The sequence below is a fragment of the Vigna unguiculata genome, chromosome 11, assembly GCF_037176805.1.
Source record: "Vigna unguiculata cultivar grain cowpea cultivar isolate G323 ecotype 2 chromosome 11, ASM3717680v1, whole genome shotgun sequence".
Lineage (NCBI taxonomy): Eukaryota > Viridiplantae > Streptophyta > Magnoliopsida > Fabales > Fabaceae > Vigna > Vigna unguiculata.
The window spans coordinates 46,334,222-46,353,264 of NC_140802.1; the positions used below are offsets into that span (position 1 = coordinate 46,334,222).

At 31.6% G+C, this 19,043-nt stretch overlaps 2 protein-coding genes across 11 annotated transcripts; one reads left to right on the forward strand and one right to left on the reverse strand.

The window, feature by feature from the left end:
• The first annotated feature begins 4,150 nt into the window (after positions 1–4,150).
• Positions 4,151–6,492, forward strand: LOC114169679 (8-hydroxygeraniol oxidoreductase-like). Its single transcript, XM_028054940.2, has 7 exons — positions 4,151–4,313; positions 4,430–4,572; positions 4,693–4,730; positions 4,845–5,247; positions 5,350–5,586; positions 5,945–6,103; positions 6,193–6,492. The coding sequence occupies exons 1-7, from the start codon at positions 4,280–4,282 to the stop codon at positions 6,310–6,312; spliced, it is 1,134 nt and encodes a 377-aa protein (XP_027910741.1). The 5' UTR covers positions 4,151–4,279; the 3' UTR covers positions 6,313–6,492.
• A 1,119-nt stretch (positions 6,493–7,611) lies between these two features.
• On the reverse strand, positions 7,612–17,088 carry LOC114169861 (RING/FYVE/PHD zinc finger superfamily protein). 10 transcript variants are annotated; one of them, XM_028055209.2, is made up of 13 exons: positions 16,855–17,088; positions 16,619–16,736; positions 16,158–16,230; positions 13,568–14,413; positions 13,188–13,273; positions 13,003–13,097; positions 12,563–12,865; positions 11,877–12,389; positions 10,949–11,639; positions 10,609–10,839; positions 10,367–10,491; positions 9,349–9,719; positions 7,612–8,929 (listed from the first exon to the last, which is right to left on the reverse strand). In XM_028055209.2, exons 3-13 carry the CDS (start codon positions 16,209–16,211, stop codon positions 7,949–7,951), a joined length of 4,296 nt encoding a protein of 1,431 aa, XP_027911010.1. In that variant the 5' UTR covers positions 16,212–16,230; positions 16,619–16,736; positions 16,855–17,088; the 3' UTR covers positions 7,612–7,948. The 10 variants fall into 10 exon arrangements, with proteins under 10 accessions (XP_027911010.1, XP_085524807.1, XP_027911008.1 ...); XM_085668681.1 differs by having other exon boundaries at positions 16,158–16,240; XM_028055207.2 differs by having other exon boundaries at positions 16,828–17,088.
• Positions 17,089–19,043: the final 1,955 nt, after the last annotated feature.

Sequence of the window (19,043 nt, forward strand, 5' to 3'; positions counted from 1 at the left end):
ATAATAATATTTGACTTAAAATTAAAGATAAAACTTGTCAAACAATATTAACAACTTAATTACAATCTTGAAATGCGTATAAAATATCAAATAAACCTAATAAAATTGATTAAAAAAATTAAATTCACATATTTCAAAAAATAAATGACTAAAATAATACAAAATTTTAAAATAAATTAATTTAAAATTTCACTAAAAAAACATATTTAACCCTCGTTTTATCGAAAGGCGGAAGAAAGACGATGTTGATAATTCTCTTTCATTCCTTAAAGTCTGTGTTTGTATAGCCGAGCGAGGAACAGTGTTGTTTTTATGTTAATGCTTTTCTTTTTCCTTTTCTTTATATATCTTCATTTGTCTATTCCTTCACAAAAAACAATTTTCTTTTATGCTTTGCATTTTTTTTTCTTTTCTTAATATTTTCTTTTATCTCTTTCAATATCATTAGAGAATACGAAATTCACACCATGAAAAATTGTTGCATAAAAAACCAATTGTACCATTTATTACATTTGTTATGTATATTTAAATTGTCCTTCATCCTGATTATAAGAGGTTTCATAACAAAATTTTGAGTTAAGAGCTCATGGAGGTAGATTCGGCTTTGAAATATTGTTTCTATTTTCACGTAACAATATTAATGCTTCAGATCTTATGATGTGTTTAGATAAAGTAATTTAAGAAGATAATTAATTTATTTTGAGAAATTGATTTTTTTTTCAAGGAAAATTATTTGTTTGGAGGAGAAAATTAAAATTGATAAATTTTAAAAATGTATTTCAAATAATTAAAACAGTAAAATTTAAAATTCACTAAAAAAATAGAAATTTTCAAATTGTGAAATTGCTCATTCGTTAATAAAAAAAGTCCACAAGTTCAAGGTTGAAACGTGTGATTCAATCAAGTTAGATCAAAAGTAAAATTGGGCCAGGTAGGTAGGGTCGAAGGTCAAGATAAGCTAAACCAAAGTTTGAATTAGGCTAGACCAAATATCGATGAGTTGGATCAGGCTGAAGATTGAGTCGGATCGAGAAATTAGTGATAATACTCAAAGGAAAATCCAAATTCAAATCCATTTGAAAATATAAAGAAAGCATTTGAGATATTGAAGGATCCAAATTGTCTAAAAATTGTCATCACGATGACACGTTAATGACAGAATAAGAGACAAAAGCTTCACAAATATTTTAATAATATTTTCTTTTAAATTTTCTATATATGTATTTCTATGTATCATGTCATGTTAAAATATGGGTTGTTTTTTATTATATTACTGTAATTCTTTTATAAAATTATCAAAATAAAATAAAAATTAAAAATTGGATAAGTCATGCTTATATGATATGTTGTGAAAAATTATGCATGTATAGCATGATGTTAGGATAAAGTATATTGATCTTATAAATTGTTTACATAAACAAATAAGTGATGCGGATCGAACATAATAATAATGATTATGTTTAATTATTATTATTATTATTATTTAATTTGAACTAAAATTACGTCCGAATAACACAAATTTATATCAAATTACATTAAAAGTTATGTTGATAAAAAAATGTTAAAAATTATATTGTCTTAACATGATTTCCCATCAAATTAAAAAAAAAAATACATATTTAACTAAAGTTGTGTTTTGCGACAAGTCTTTTTTTTTCTCACACATAAATTATGGAAGGTTGGGATGATTTTACTTTTACAAATTTGAAATGGTCCTATACTATTTTTTCTTTTTTAAAAGAACAATACTCTCTTAAACTATTTTTCATAAGGTATTGCTAGCAAAACTAATTAACAAATTTTCCCACATAAATATAAAAGGACAAGTTAAATTATTTTTCCATATAACTCATAGTTTTAAAGAGAATAATTATAATTTTTAATATTTTTATTTAAAACTCTTTCTCGTGTATAATTTCTCTACTCATCAGTTTGGTTATTTGATTTGATGATAAAATAAATGTGTTTTCGGTGCAGTTATAGTTGTTGGTTGAGACCCACGTGATTTGTTCCATTAATGAAAGGACCTTATTTTGTTCTTTTGCATAGAGACAGGGAAGAGGTAAAGGGAAGACTAGAAATAGGGATGGCAAAAATATTCCTGTTTACAGATATTTGTGGATAAAATCTACGACGCATAGTTACTATATGTAGGTATTTATTATCCACGTGTAGCGGGTAGCGAGTACTTTAATATCCGCTTATAAACGAGTCGGGTACGGGTATCATACTACTCGTATCCACAGGTACCCGTTATCCGCAAAAAAATTAAAATTAAAATTTAATTTATATTTTATTAAATTTAATTTAATTAAAATTAAAATTAACAGTATATTTTATTATGTTAAATTTAATTATAATTATAATTATAATTTAATTTAATTTATATTTTATTTTTATAATTTTATATTAAAAAATTTATAAAATATACTTTTTTTTAAATATTTGCGGGTATCGGATATCCAAGGGTACCTGCAGATTTTAAAAATATTCGCGAATATTTTTTAAGCTGATACCCGGCAGATAAATAAACGGGTAGCGGGTAGATTTTTTTATGGCAGGTCGTGTTGCAGGTAGACACTATCTATGTCCGACCCGACCCGTTGTCATCCCTAACTAAAACCCACTCTTTTCTAAAAAGTGCAATTGGTGGAGGAATGGGTGATGCTTGGGCTTACTCGTGATATTAAAAAAATAAATCTATTATTTATTAGATATATGTGAAGAAATATTTAAGAATTCTTGTATATTTATAAATATTTATAGATATATGTAAATATTTTTATATTATTTTTTTTAATTTTAAATAAGATTGTTTAAGAATAACTATGGTTAATCAATATTTATAGACATCACTTTGTAAAATAAAATTCTATCACTTTCTCTTTATCTTACACATTATTTTCTCTGTCACAATCATTACAAATTATCACATATCACCTAAGTCAAATGTGTACACTCTTCATAAACCATTTTAAATCAATCTTTTTCTTCTTCTCACTATTCATTCTATTTTTTCATTTTAGCATAAATGATCACAAGTTCTTGATGATCACGTGAATCAAATACACACAATTCTCACACATCATAAAATTATGTTCATATATCACCTTAGTTAAATTAACAATAAATTTTCATAAATGCTAATGCTCCCTATGTTTCTATGTATTTATTGTAGATGGAAAGGTGATGATGATGTACTCTATTTGTACTAATTCATTTGAAAAGAAGAATCAACATGGATTTACGACAAAAAAACGTGTACTCTTCCATCACCATGAGAAGAACTTTAACAAACATGGATATTCCTAATTATATATATATATATATATATATATATATATATATATATATATATATATATATATATATATATATATATATATATATATCCCTTAATAAGAAAAAAATAAAAAGTATTATATTATGTTATACTAATGTTATATAATTAACAAAGTTAAAAATAATACAAGTAAATTTGTAAAATAATAATTTAAATTTAACTAAAATAATTTATAATAATAATTCTTTTTATTATATCAATAAGATCATAAATAAAATTGATATAAATTTCGTCCTCCTTACTCTTCCATTTCCATTATCTTTTCTTTTAAGTATAACTTATATATTATAAGTTTCTAAACTTAAATTAATTTTATAAAATCAACATGGAAAATTTGTATTTATTATATACTTATATATTATTATTTAGAAAAAAAAATGATATTTTAATAATTAAATTTTGATAATTTTTTTATAATTTAAAATGATATTTTTTAAATATTTTTTTATTTTTCTATATTTCAAAACTTAAAAATTAACACTTTAAAAAATATTGTGCTATTATATGCAACAAAGTTTTCTTGTCCAAATCGAAAGACCTCCAACAAAGATAAGGATGGGATTTACTCACCAGACAATTACTTATGCCGAACAGAAAGCAGAAAAGCAGCAGAAAAGTAACTGTGTTGAGCTGTTTTTTTGTTTTTTAATTGACAATATATTTTAATTATTAAATTTGGACAATTTTTTTTATAATTTTATGATTTTATGTGATATTTTTTTAAGTGGTTTTTATTTTTTTATTTTTAAGTTTTAAAAACATGCGAGAAAATAGTAAAAATTTATTACTAAATAATTTTCTTTTTCTTTTTTTCATCTAAGTCTCTGTGGCAGCTATTCCCTTTTGTGTTATAAAGAAGAGGGCAAGACAGCACCCTCAGAAGAAGTTAGAACAGCATTTGTTTCATTTAATTACGAGATTGTGTTTTAATCTACAATGTCAAGAATCCCGCAGGTTGTAACATGCAAAGGTATCATCTTCAACCTTGTTCCATCTTTCTTGTGAGTGACCTTGCTAATTATGCAAAGCTCGTAATCTCTATCTCTCTGGATTATGAATGTACAAAATTTGGTTTTCGGATTGTAGCTGCAATATGCTGGGGATTAGGTCAACCTGTTACAGTAGAAGAGATACAGGTTGATCCACCAAAAGCAACAGAAGTTCGAGTTAAGATGCTCTGTTCCAGTTTATGCCACACAGACATAACAAGCCTTCAAGGATTCCCACATGTCAGAGTCTCTTCAATCCCATGTTTGAGTCTGATTTTGTTTTTTTTTTTTCTTTAAAACAATTATGAACAGTATAGTTTTATTTTCTTCATCTTTCTTCCACTGACAAATTGATCGCAGATGAAATTTCCTCGAGCACTTGGGCACGAAGGAGTTGGGTAAGCTCGACAAACACCACACTGTGTAACATGTTATGTTCATGTTCACGATTTCATGCTCATTTTTCTTGGGTTGTATCTTCTGTCGATTACGTGTTTGTTTTAATTTCTCAGTGTTGTGGAGAGTGTTGGTGACCAAGTGACAACCCTTAAAGAGGGCGATGTGGTGATCCCTACATACATAGGCGAGTGTGAAACATGTGAGAATTGTGTTTCCGGAAAAACCAATCTATGTCTGACAAACCCTGTGAGATTAACTGGTTTACTACCAGATGAGACTTCAAGAATGTCCATCAGAGGACAGAGGCTGTACCATGTTCTAAGTTGTGCTACATGGTCAGAATACATGGTTAGTGATGTCAATTACGTTCTCAAAGTTGATCCAACCATTGATCCAACCCATGCCAGTTTCATCTCGTGTGGGTTTTCAACTGGGTATGGAGCTGCTTGGAAAGAAGCCAAGGTTGAAAGTGGGTCCAGTGTAGCTGTTTTGGGTCTTGGTGCTGTTGGTTTAGGGGTATAAAAATCTGCATAAAGTTTTGTGTTGGATTTTGAGTTTTTTATCTGATTTAGTTTGAAGCTTGAATTGTGATTAAGTGAAAGTGACATGGTGTTGCAGGCTATAAGCGGAGCCAAAGCTATGGGAGCAGCTAAGATAATTGGAATTGACAAAAACGAGAAGAAGAGGGAAAAAGGAGAGGCTTTTGGAATGAACCACTTCATAAATCCAAGTGATTCTGCTAAATCTGTTTCAGAATTGGTAAAGGAAGCAACTGGTGGAATGGGTGTGGATTATTCCTTTGAGTGCACCGGAATTCCTCCTATGCTTACCGAATCATTGGAAGCCACAAAAATGGTTATTTTCATCAAATATCTTTTCATAATCGTGATCCGGAAGAAATTAAATATGAATCTAAGTTTTCCTTTGTTTGTTAAACATGATAAAATTAAATACTTTATAAAAGCAAATACCCAAGTTTATTATTTTAAAATGTGAATTTTAAATTTAATTTATCTTTTTAAAATCAAAGTGAAATTTGCATGCAGTAAATTGTTCTTAAGGATGTCAACCTTATAAGTTAAGTCTCATTTATTGTTATTGTGACTCTTGTATGAATTTCCTTGAAAAACCATGATGATTGTACACGTACTATTGTTATATTCTTTTAGTTTTTTGTATTTAGTGTTTAAAGTTATTTGTTCCGTACATGCAGGGAACGGGTAAAACAGTAGTAGTTGGAATACCAGCAGAACCTACTGTCCCATTGGGTCTCATAGCCATTCTTTTGGGTAGAACTTTGAAAGGTTCAGTTTTTGGGGGCTTAAAAGTTAGGTCTGATCTCTCCATAGTAGTTGACAAAAGCCAGAAAAAGGTAATTAATTAATTAATTAAAGTAGATTATTTTTCTAAATCATTTCTTGCATGTTTTATTATGGTAGTGATAAATTTGGTAATTTACAGGAATTCCCTCTTGAAGAACTATGGAGCCATGAGGTCCCATTAGAAGATATTAAGAATGCATTCGTGATATTGAAGGAGCCCAGTTGTCTGAAAATTGTCATCAAGATGTCACATTTATGACAGATAAGAGACAAAAAGCTTCAGCAGAATGCAGAGATTCACATGTATTTCTGACATTTCTTTCCAAGGATAATATTAACACGGGCTTGAGGCACAAATATCTATGTAACAAATAAAAGACAGTGGTGTGAATACCACTGTTTAAACATTTTAATAATATTTTCTTTTACCTTTTCTATATATTTCTATGTATCATGTTAAAATATGGGTTTTTCATTATGTTAATATATTATAAAATTATCAAAATAAACAAATTTTAAAAATTGGATAAGTCATACTTATAATATGATGTGAAAAAATATGCATGTATAGCATGATGTTCGGATAAAGTTGTATTGATCTAAAAAGGAGAGAAGTGACGCGGATCAAACACAATAATGATTATGCTTATTATTATTATTTAATTTGAACTAAGATTATGAGCGAGTAACATAATTTCAGATCCAATCACATTAAAAGTTATGCTGATAAAAAAATATTAAAAATTATATTGTCTTAACATGACTTCCCATCAAAATATATATATATATATATATATATATATATATATATATATATATATATATATAACTAAAGTTGTGTTTGGTAATATGTCTTTTTTTCTCATACATAAATTATGGAATGTAATTGTGAATAAATATACTTTATAACCTTAATTCATCAATGAAATTAATATTAGGTTAATTTTTTTGTGTGGTGTTATTAAATTATATATATATATATATATATATATATAATTATCATTATGAATTTTTTTTATTAAGTTACAAATTTGTAGACACATGTGAACGGTCAATGAAGAGGATGTTAAAAATAAATACAAAGATCAATCACAGTAGAACAATCTATATATGTGACTTAAGAATATCAACGCACACATATAGAGTCATGCAATTCAAACTCCATTTGCTTGCGACCTAATTAGTTAAAGACGGTTGTGATTGTTGTTATACTTTTGTTCAATTTTTATTTGATAACAAATTAGTAATCTTTAACATTGTTTACAAGTTTTTAGAATGTTTTCAATGGAAAATCTTCTTTGTGGGTGATTAATATATGCTATGTAATTGTTGTTTGCAATTGTCACTTAATTGTTTTAGAGTTGCCGACCAGTGAAAACAACAAATTTGATTTTTTCTTGTCCAAATTGCCTGTTCTTTTTTATTTCCTTCGACAAGAGAAACTCAAATCTATTGAAGATAGAGTAGAAGAATGGTACAAAAAAAAATCAAACAAAACAGAAAATCAAAATTCATGATCTAACTGCAGGAGGAATATGAAAAGAGAAAAGAGAAGTGATGAAGCCAGGAACAAAGGAAACCATGTCATAAAAATAGCCACCCGCAAGTTCCTAGTAACATTTCTGAAATTATAACGGCTGAAATTCTCTCTATATACAAACACAAACAGCCGTAACTATGCGTTCTGAAACCAAAAAGAAAGTACAAAAGCAAGTATTTAACAAAAGGGGAGAAAGAAAAGAAAGCTTATTTTAGCCGGGTACCTGAACAGGTGGACGTCTCTTCTTTGTATAAGGGATTCACTGGAGATGTGCTATATGGCTGCTTTATCCAAGGCATCTGGAACAAGAACAAGATAATGTACATGGTTAGAAATAGCAACGCAGCATGTTTATTTATTTGTCCGTGAATCTCCCAAAAAGAAGAAACGGAGATTTCGCATCGGGCAAAGTCTCATCTCTTCTAACTGGTTTCATGTGTTCTTTGCTTGAAGATGGAAAGGATAGTGACAAGGAAAGAGATGCAGCAACGTTCTCATCGTCTCGCTCGATATCGATATCAGGAGTCTTTTCTGGGTTGATTTTCTTGTCAACTGCACCAACAAAGAAAGGCATCATACCCTTGTGTGACGGTTTCGTTTCACCCCCCAAAGCAAGCTCCAAATTTGGAATCCCAACTTCAAATTGGTCCACGTACTCACGAGGCCCATTCAGTGAATCTCTGTTCACAACCATCCCCGAGTTATGTTTATTACGAGTGTCCACTGGAAAAAAGGTTCTCTCCATCGTTCCTAGGTCCTCGTGGATGATTTTCTCATCGCAAGCCGAAGAACAGGAACCAAGATTGTTCACTAGTGATGGGAAACTACCATTAAAAGAGACCCTGGCTCCAGCAGAATCGTTACATCCAAAAGCTCCACCCAAACTTGTTTGCAGCTTCTTGCTACTTTCTCTGTCTTCCAATTTGCCATTTACCTCATTCAAAGGACGTTTCCGACAACTAATTGTAGAAGCATCCAGAACTGTATCTGAAAGATCTATATTCTTAATTTTTTTATCAGTAGGTACCTGAAAGTTGACCTCTTCCAAATCAAGCTCTCCCGGTGCCTCCTCGTTAATATTGAGATCATTCCCCAACTGTTTCCTTTTAGGCCTTTGCTGATTCTCATCATACTCTAAAAGTTTATCCTTAATGATATTACTTGCAGTATCTATTTGGCAAACGACAGAAGGGATCTCCGAAGACAAAGAGGTCTCTTGCTTACCAGAAATATCAGGATTAGTTTTTGTGTCCACAATCCTTCTACTTACACTAGTTCCCATTGCTTCAGGAGGTTTAGACTGTATGTACCGTTTATGCTCTGGTTCGCTATCTCCCTGCAAATACCAATAGCATTAAAAAAACGAGATGACTAGTAGCAGGACTTAAGATTTTATAAAACATTTACAACTTCATTTTTTCCTTCTAAGAAGTGGTTAGCATCATCTCTCATAGCAGTATTTTCTTCTTTTACTTACTATAGCTATTTTTAATCTCCCCTTGTGTATCATAGTTGAATGATTGGCAAGTGTATATAATTAACAACTTGCGTTCTTAACTTCCTTGTAGAACCATCAAAAACAATTATCAAAAACTAATCAGTACATAAGTCTATAATTCAGAAAATAAAAATAACATTTCTAACTTATAATTACTACATATCAAGATCAGATCACAATTTAAAAGGATTTATGTCAAATAGCAAACAGAAAGTCTTGAATCTACCAAACAAGATATATAAGGATAAAAACATTACCAGGGACGAACCAGTGGAATTCATTTCTTGACACAATTGCGTACGGGTGATCTGAGTCCCAGATGTAGATTTGGTGTTGACTCTAGAATCTTGTCTCTCTAACTTTACTTGCAATTCCAAATGTGTCTGGCCAAACACAGTTCCCTTACTATCAAAATTCTTACATGGCATATTGTGACCTTGATCAATGGATTCTTCATCTATGCGTCTTGGTGAACACCAAGTTTCAGACAAAGTCATAATGGCAGATGGAAAATCCTTCTCATTTGGCATCACATTCAAACTGGGAATACATGCACTTTTTGTGGAATCTGAATGACTGATCCTCCTCCCTCTAAATATACCCCATAGAAAAAATAACATATTCCAACCTGCAGAGACAGTTTAAACTGTTGATATTTCTTATTGGAAAACCTTGTTACATAGATGATCATTTATACTTTCAGCCAAGTAAACTGCCAAACAACCCATACTGAGCACAACCCAGTGATGATCAAAAGGGAGAAAATTCACAGGACAAAGCACAACACCATCAACAAACTAATGCCAACTAGAGCAACAAATCATTGCCTCCGACAACAACATTCAGTATAAAGCAATATTGTCTTACGACCTTCTCACGTCTATTTCATCCAGATGAGTTGGTTTTAGAATTCCAACATATATAGAATTCTGATTCAAAATGAATGGATGTCATCAACTGGCATCAGGTATAAATACACCCAAGTTCGAAAAATAGCAATATCATTTATTACAAAAACTCTAAAATACAATATAAAACATGTTTGCTGATATTATATTATATATATAAAACTGATGCAAGCAAACTCTTTCGTAAGATACAATTCTCATTGTCTTTGTAAAAGACATTGCGAAGTTGCACATGAAAGAAATTTTTACAGAACTTGATAGTTAATGCAATCATAAACTTCAACCCAACACCAAAGCCATACACATCATTCACTAAGTTACCATGATCTCAGGAATTGTTTAGCAAGAGTCCAGAATAATATCTTACGTTGTGAATCTTCCGGAAGCTGATTGGATGCAAATATGAGAAGTTCAACACCATCAAACATCCCCCTAAGTGCCAAATCATTTCTAACCATGTGATCCAATAGACCCTTGTAGTGTCTCTCGTAACTGTAATAGAAAATTATTAGAAATGGTAAACAATTTACATGATAGGAAACAAAGAATTATATTTTCATTTCAATGCCTACTGTCAACAGACAAGTGAAGTGATATTCATATTCTTGCCTTTCAATGTCTTTGGCAAAGAAGTAAAGAGCAATATTATCTTCCTTAGCACCACTTTGATGAAATTGTGCAGGCCATATGCTCAATCGAGAAACTTCATTTAGGGAAACTTCAGGTAAAAAATTCTTTACTGTCTCAATAACTTTGGGAGAAGCACATGCGGATAAATGTGCCTGAATTCCAGCATACAAGTCCGGAGGCTTTCCATTTCTATGCACTTCAAAGACACCCCTGCATGAACAAAAAAAACTCATAAAACACATTTGATGGCAAACCATGAAGAGTAAACAAAGCAATCCAAAACAGAAGACAAACTAGCTCATCACAAGATGTTACATACTGCCAGATGTACTCATATTCCGGAATGACTGACATCTTCGAAAGAACACTTGAAATCGCCATTCCATTATTTGGCAAGTCTCTCACTACAGGCTTTCCAGAAGTGAGACCAGCAAATTCTGACTTTCTCAGCTGAGAGCAGAGATCAGTTTGGCAAAATTTAAGTTGCTTCGGATCATTAGCAGATGGACCTTTAGAGGTTTCAAATGAAGAACTCTCAAGAATTTCCTGCTTCACATTGGTTTCTTCAGCAGATATACTATTCTTCATTGTGTTGGAAACCAACACTTGGTTCTCAGAATTGACTTCACGTTTGAAACCAATGCTTGATGTAGGAAACTCGTTAGTTTCATCAGGACCTTCTTTCTTCTTGTGTATTTCAGGCCTTCTAAGCAAAGCTGCCTGTATTGCATCTTTCAATCTATTTCCCTTATGCATATCCTTTTTTGAACTACTTGTAGTAATGACTGATGCTTCGGGACCAAATTCCAGCGTACCACTAATCGAGCAACATTCTGTAGCATGGCCAAAATCTTTACATTTACGACAGAATGAACTCTTTGAAGCATTAGTAACACCTGACCTCACATGATCACTAGAACTATCTTTGGTTCTGACAACCTGATTAACAGTCTCCTGTGATCGAGGCATCCTATCCTGTTGAGTTTCATCAACACTGGTTGATGTTCTATCTGCAAAATCCAAACAATAACTAAATAAGAAACCATCATTGCAGAAAACATAGTCCACCTAGTTCCAAGAACAAAAATCCATCACAGGATGCTCCTACTACAATTAAAATAAGAGAAAGTTAAAAGAAAATGGTGTTACTACATAGAAAACTGAAATTTGAAAAACAGCTAAAAGTAGGTGAAATATTACAATAATATACTGAAATAAAATGTCTCCACTCGAGATCACTCTCACACCTGAACTAACTTGAGGTTCTGGGCTTCTACTGCCTGTATTATTCATAGACTTCGATAATGAATGTACTTTTCCATCTTGGTTGACCTTAAACTCTCGATTGTTGTCAACTGTATAAGGTTTAGCAGTTTCACCATGAGGAGCAAGCTTATGATCACCTTTTGACGTGGAAACAACAGAACTAACCGTAGCTGAATAAATGACAGGTCGATCAATCTTAGGTTGAAATTTCTTGTCAAGTGAACCCGATTCTTTTGTATGTCTCGATGGTTTCAAATCCTGAACAATTCCAGGTTTAGCAAAAATTGATTTAACTTTTGAATCATTAGTATTTGAACGCCCCAAGTGTGAGGATTTGAATGACACTGATTTGCTCATCATCCCAGCAACTGTCTCAATATACTTAGAAATATGTTCGACACCCCCTTTCTGCTTTTGGGGAACAACTTCATCGACAAGTTTGATTCTAGGCTTGGAATTGAAGTTGTTGAATGAATTGGACTTCAACAATGTACCTATTCGTAGAAACAGAAAAATCATACTATAAATAAATGAAAAGGTGAAACTCAAGGAAATTGGAGACATCGATATGTTTGCCATGGAATTCAAGGTCGCTTATAAGGAATGAATAAAATAAAGTAGAATACAGTAATGAAGTTCAGTCAGTAGATGTCAAATATAACCATACTCCTTGGATTTTGACTCCGAGGGCCAGTCGAAAGGGACCGTGCAAGGTCTACATTGTCGCCACCAAGGTGGCTACGCATGGGGATCTGTTGCCCAGACTTCATCTTTCCTTTATCCATGCTTTTGAGAGATGATTCTCGTGAGAGTGAGACTATTCTCTTTGGGCTTGATGCCTTCGGTGATCCTGTGCTCGATTCAAGAGCTTGCCTTTTTGCTGCTGAAGCTATTTCCATGCTTTGAGAAGGTCTTTTTCCAGAAATTTGTGAAGCTGAAATAACTTTATGAAGATTTTTTTCTTCAATAACTAAACCACAAAATATAATTTCACAAATCTGTTAGCACATGAGAAAAAAGGATACAGAAGGCATGGCACTCTTTTTAAATACCATGCACAACTTTTTTCAAATAAAAAATGGTGTATACAAAGAACTTCAAGATTACCCAGCCTTTGATTTGTCGTCTCCTCTGCACACTTGCATTCTTCACACAACCAATCACCTTCCGGGAGCTTGACAAGCATTTCCCGCATGCAGTAGCTGATTCAAAGATACCATAATGTTAAGTCTCCATTTAGTAAAATATTATAGAAGCTAAGAAGAGGTAATATAGAAGGATCTTGTGCATACGTGTGCTCTGCACCATCACTACACCTACTACATATGGCAAGTAGATCTTCACGACCAGCATCTCCACAGATGTCACATACTTTTACCTATTTCCAAGTCAATTACAAGGGGAAAAGCAAAGTGAGCAACATCAAAGAAGTGTGTAACGAAAAAAAAAAAAACAGGTAACGAAAGAGAATAAAAGGGAAAATGAGGAATATTTATAAACCGAGTTGATTGTTTGCCATTACCCCAAGCCTCGAAAATAATTAAGATTATGCACATGCATATCTATCTTAATTCAAGTTCAAGCCATTACATTCTACTTCTCCCATTTACATCTCCGTTGAATTTACTTTTTGATGGAAAGAAACTAAAATAATGAAAGAAAATGCACTCACATCATGCTCAACAACATCTGATTCATCACCCTCATCTTCTGATTGAGGTTCAGACCTGCTAGATGATTTAATCAGCTCATCGACCTTCTCATGCAGTCCATCATGCGCTGAATATTTACGATCTTCATCTTTAGCAACGTCAACATTATTTCCCATATCTGCTTCTGACTTCGGACATATTTCCACTGAAACTTTGGCTGTACTATTATTTAGGTTTTCCTTATCTGCCACAGGTTTTGCATCAGCAGCAATAATAGGTACTCTCTCTTTGGTAAATGATGAATCTACATTTTCCATACAGCCTTCTAACAAACCAGACATGTCAACAGATGGCCCGTGTCCAGATCCTTCTGCCTCTAAGTGACTAACTAAAGTCGAACTACAGGATACATTTACTCTGTCTGTATTTTTTTGTTGCCTACCACTCCCTAAATTAGCATTACTGGTCCTACTGATACAAGAAGTGATATCGTCAAGACTTTCTAAACACTTGGAATCCTGATACTTCTCAGATAAGGCTTGTCCATTCTCAGCATTTTCAGACCGAGAATCATGAGTTGAAGAAATACTAGGCTTGTAATTGGTGTCATCGCTAGCATGCTTCAATCTTTCGCAAGCTCTGCTCCCAGGAGAAGACCCATCAGCCTCACAATACTGATTACCCTCCCCTAAGCGAGAGTTTTCATCAGAGAATTCTTTGACCTTTGACCCCATGAGAGCTCGGTTAAGATGCATGCAAGATGAACAAGGAGCTGAGCAAACATTACAAGTCCCTGATTCGAGTCTCATATCAGCTTTCTGAATCATAGAATGTTTGTCCAATTTGTTTCCACATTTGAGGGATACCTAAAATAAACAACTCATGATTTAAAGAATAACCTTCAATTCAGACTTCCGCAAATTACAATTAGCCCTCGGTAGTTTCTAATTCTTTTTAGAGTAAGGCTACTACAGTTCAATGTCAAAGTTTTACACTAACTGAAACATTGAAACACAAATGAAATTGTTTATTTCAAGCACAAGAGCTACACTACATGTTATCCAAACGTATTATCTATCTAAAATATTATTGAAATTCAGCAACTGTTTTTTTTCCTATGTTGGGTGCATATTTGGCGAGGAATAATTTGCCTAAACAAAACACATGGAAATCACTTCGAGTGATACCTAAACTAGACAAGGCACGATTAAAAAAATATTACCTTCAATTTAGATTACCACTACTTACAATTTAGCTCTTGCTAGTTTCTGATTATTTTTAGACTACAACAGTCCAGTGTCAAAGTTTTACTCTTTAACTATGACATTGACAACGATAAACACAAATGCAATGGTTTATCACAAGCACAAAAGTTGCACTACACATTACCCAACACATTATCGATCTAATACTCAGGAACTACTTTTTCTATGTTGGGTGCAAATTTGCCCCTACCAGGGATGATTTGCCCAAACAAAACACATTGGAATCATGTTCAATTGGGACACCGTAAAGAAGTGTATTTGATTGGCCTGTCAGGAAATAATTTATATCATTGAAATTCTTATCCCTACCACTCTTATCAGGTTTCTTTCTCATACATGCTGAGATTAGAGTAGCATCTGAGGTAATGCCTCAGTCTTGGTCGGTTTTACTTGAACTTCTTAAATTAGGTTAAATCATATTTCTTAGTGGTTACTAAACGTAATCTTCTATTACTAGACTCTTCTTTAAACAGAAGTGTTACAAAAATGATGCTTTTATCTTGTTCAGCTTTTATAAATATGTTTTTTCGGTGTCTAGAAGAGTCATAGGCTTTACCCTATTTCCTTCTCTTCCTTCCCTTGTAGGCTTCTCCTTTTTATACAATATATACATCAGTGAGCAGGGTAAGGCTCACTAAATTCTCTAAAATCTCAAGTGGAAGGAAGAATGAGGCCTATAACTAAAACTGAATTAAGTCCTGCCATGACAGTCTTTTGCAAGAACCACCCACCTTGCCATACATCAATGTGACCAGAACTTTTGTGTGTAGAGATAGAAGGCTAAATTTGAGCTAAACAAAAAGATGACTTCGTGACACTTTTACAAAATAAAAATTATCAAAACACACAATTCACAACAAATATAAAAAATTATAAATTTCATTCTTCATTTTTTTTAATTAAAATAACATACGACAATGCTATAAGTTTGCTTCAAGAAGAGATAGTTAATGCACAAAATGTCTTCCTTCGTCTTTATTTTACATCAACTACAAATTAAAAAATTAACAACCGTCACAAAATAGTAGAAATGGAAGAAGATTGCTGGTTGGTTTCAATGTTTATATTGCATCAGTAATTAAGAGAGGAAAACATAATGAAAGCAACAACTGTCCAAGACATGTCATTCACCACGATGAGAGCATATACAGTATACTCATATATAGCTGTTGAATAATCAAGAAAGTTCAATTGTCCCATCAAACAAGAAGAAGAAGAAAATCATAAGAAGAAATCTGGCTTATCAGATAATGTGATCCAAAAGAGGTTGCTCTTTAGACTATGTGTACGAATAACTGATTGCAATAAACAAAGGACAGGTTGTCAATTACCCTGTGTATCTCACCATATCCTCTTGAACATCATGATTACTCAATACTGCGGTTCTTGGTTCTTCCATGCGAAAACTCCTCTCCGTACTGATGTCATCTAGAAAGTAAATTCAAACCACATTAACAACTATCACTTACAAACAGAAAAAATAGCATGAATATAAATCATTAATAAAAGTAAATCAGTGATTGCCAAGTTGCCACCAGTTAAAAATGCTGTAAGTCTAGTCAGTCAACCAATGACTTAAAAAGCGAAAATCTGTTCCAAATCCCAAAATCCATTCAACTGACAAATAGAAACCCTAAAACAGACATACACTGAATTAACAGCCAAAAAGTAATCCAACCTCTCCAATGTTCTAGTATCGATGCAACACGGAAAACAAAATTCGGACAGAAGTACAACCAAAGAAATTGATGAAAAAAAAAATCTGAATAACAACCAAAAACCCTAACAATAAATGAATTGACATGCCTTTATATTCCAAGCCACCTTGGTCGCATTGTACAGGCTTCCCTAAGGTTCAGCCATGGCATATTGCAATCAAGCGCAAAGTGCCTTATGCGACGTCGTTTCCAGTCGCGAAAATTCTCTGTTCAAATTAACAGAAAAATCAGACGCAGAGTATCCTCAAGGACCACTGACTCAATGCGAATTCAAAGTTATACGCAAAACGAAATTACAGAGGATTTGACGCAATCCTCTCTCACATTTATGAACAATAATAAATTAGCGCATCAACACGTAATTTTTCTAGGTCTGTGATCTGAAGCCGCGAAATGATAAATCTCTCAAAAATATTTTTCTCACGAGAATTACATTTAACAAACTCTCTCTCACACAGTTTCTTCTTCCCTTTAATTTTTGTGCGGGTTTAGATAGGTTTTCTCTCCTTCTTCCCAGAAATTTTGCTTTCACTCCTTCTCTGAATTTTTTTTTTATTTTTTTACAAAAGTAAATGGAAAAAACCCATGATTTCATTTTCCACTTTTATTTCATTTTATTATTTCCTGGCCGATTCTACACGGGTCTTCCCACGTAAGATTTTTATTTATTTTTTCATTATTATTGGTTATTGATGGTTTTAAAAGATAAAGAAAAAATAATAATGAAAGGTACCACGCACGTGTGAGGGTTTTGAGAAGCGTGTAACGCGTTGCGTGTGAAATAACTGGAAACACGTGAGAAAGGTGCGCGTGAGGATTGCGTGGGGGCACTGTGGCAACTCTCCCTCAACGCCTCACGTTTTTGCGTATAATCTTCACTCACATTTTCTTGCCATAAAAGTAACAAACAAGAAGTGAGTTTCTTGAGACCAACATGTGCAAAAGGTGGAAGAGATGATGGAGAAAAAGTTGATACTTCTATAGAATAATTGCAAAAGGTCTAATGAATTTTATTGATTTTTAAAGGGGAAAATTATTTTTTAACAAACTTCTATTGATAAATTTTTGACAATATATATCTAGCAACGCTTTAATGGTCGAAAGAAATATATGATATAATTTGAAAAGAAAAAAGAAGTTATAATCGTGTACTAAAAAACTAATTTTGTCAAATTTTGTTAAATAAAATTTGTCAAAAAATATCGTAGTCTTCTTAAACATTACGAGATAATATGATTTTTAGTTATCAAGACATTATAAAGAAGGAAAAAAATCAAAAAAATAAATAAATAAATTATCATGTTTGGTTAGTGATGTGATTTTCAGCTCCAAATGTTTATTTAGAACAGGCATGATGTGTATTTCTTGTCTCCATTTAATGTTTTCAGAACTTATAAGTGAAAAAGAAACGCTATTAATAAATTGTTATCTATAGTTTGCATCAATGATGTGGCTTTTCGTGTAGGGAGAAAGATATTAAATGGTTTTAATTAATGAGGGTAGAGTTGATAATAACATTATGGTTGCTTGAATGGGAGAAGTGTATTGAAAATGTTTGAAAGAGTTTTTATCAAAATAACATTTGAACTTGTAAAATAAGGTCATTTTTAATAAAATATAGTGTTATAGATGATGTTAGTTCAAATACTTTTTTTTTTCAAACACTAATTGAGTGGAGTAAGTGTAATTCTCTAGTTTTGTATTATCTGTCTTTAGAATTATTTAGAATTAAATATGTTTTTGTTTCTTTAAGTTTGAATTAATTTTAGAATTAGTTTCATTTCGAAATTTTATATCAATTTAGTCATTCACTTTTATAAATGTGTTAATTTAGTAATTCTTATCAAAATTTGTTAAGTTTATTTGACATTTTAAACGCATTTTATTATAATATTTGAGTTAACATTGAAGCAAAAATGTGTCAAACGGTGTAAACAATTCAACTATTATCATCAAATGCGCTTGAAACATCAGATAAACTTAACAAAATTTGGTTAAAGTACTAAATTCACTCATTTTTAAATATAAATGACTAAATTGGTCAAAAGTTTTGAAGAGAAACTAATTCTAAATTTATATTTATTATAATATTTTGTTTACAATTATTTTTTATATAAATAATTTTATAAATTAATAATTATTAAAATAATGAATTAAGAATGAAGTGCATTAACGTATATGTGTGTCCACTAATCTAAATAACATGTTTAATTATTTTATATTGAAATACTTTATTATTTTATAATTTAAATACTTTTGTTTTTCTAATTATTTTATAAAGTTGATTGTAATTTTTTCTATGTAAAATATTTTAGTGTGGTTTATCTTTATTCTTTATGTTTTTCTATGGTGGTATTATTCTTTTAAAATTAATTATATTTATATTAAGAAACATCTCATTACAAAATTATATTTATTTAATTTTGAATTGTAAATAATTATTTAAATTACAAAAAAGTAATTATTAAAATGGTGAAATTAGAAAATAAATTTTGTATTATGAATAATTATTT

Bases quoted from the DNA above. Each gene is read 5' to 3' on its own strand.
- LOC114169679 (XM_028054940.2), top strand. From the start codon at position 4,280: ATGTCAAGAATCCCGCAGGTTGTAACATGCAAAG. The intron at 4,314-4,429 runs GTATCATCTTCA...TTCGGATTGTAG, and splicing joins GCAGGTTGTAACATGCAAAG to CTGCAATATGCTGGGGATTA. The intron at 6,104-6,192 runs GTAATTAATTAA...GGTAATTTACAG, and splicing joins TTGACAAAAGCCAGAAAAAG to GAATTCCCTCTTGAAGAACT.
- LOC114169861 (XM_085668683.1), bottom strand. From the start codon at position 15,425: ATGTATATATTGTATAAAAAGGAGAAGCCTACAAGGGAAGGAAGAGAA. The intron at 12,866-13,002 runs GTAATCTTGAAG...TTTGTGGTTTAG, and splicing joins GACGACAAATCAAAGGCTGG to TTATTGAAGAAAAAAATCTT. The intron at 10,492-10,608 runs GCAAGAATATGA...TTTCTATTACAG, and splicing joins TTTGCCAAAGACATTGAAAG to TTACGAGAGACACTACAAGG.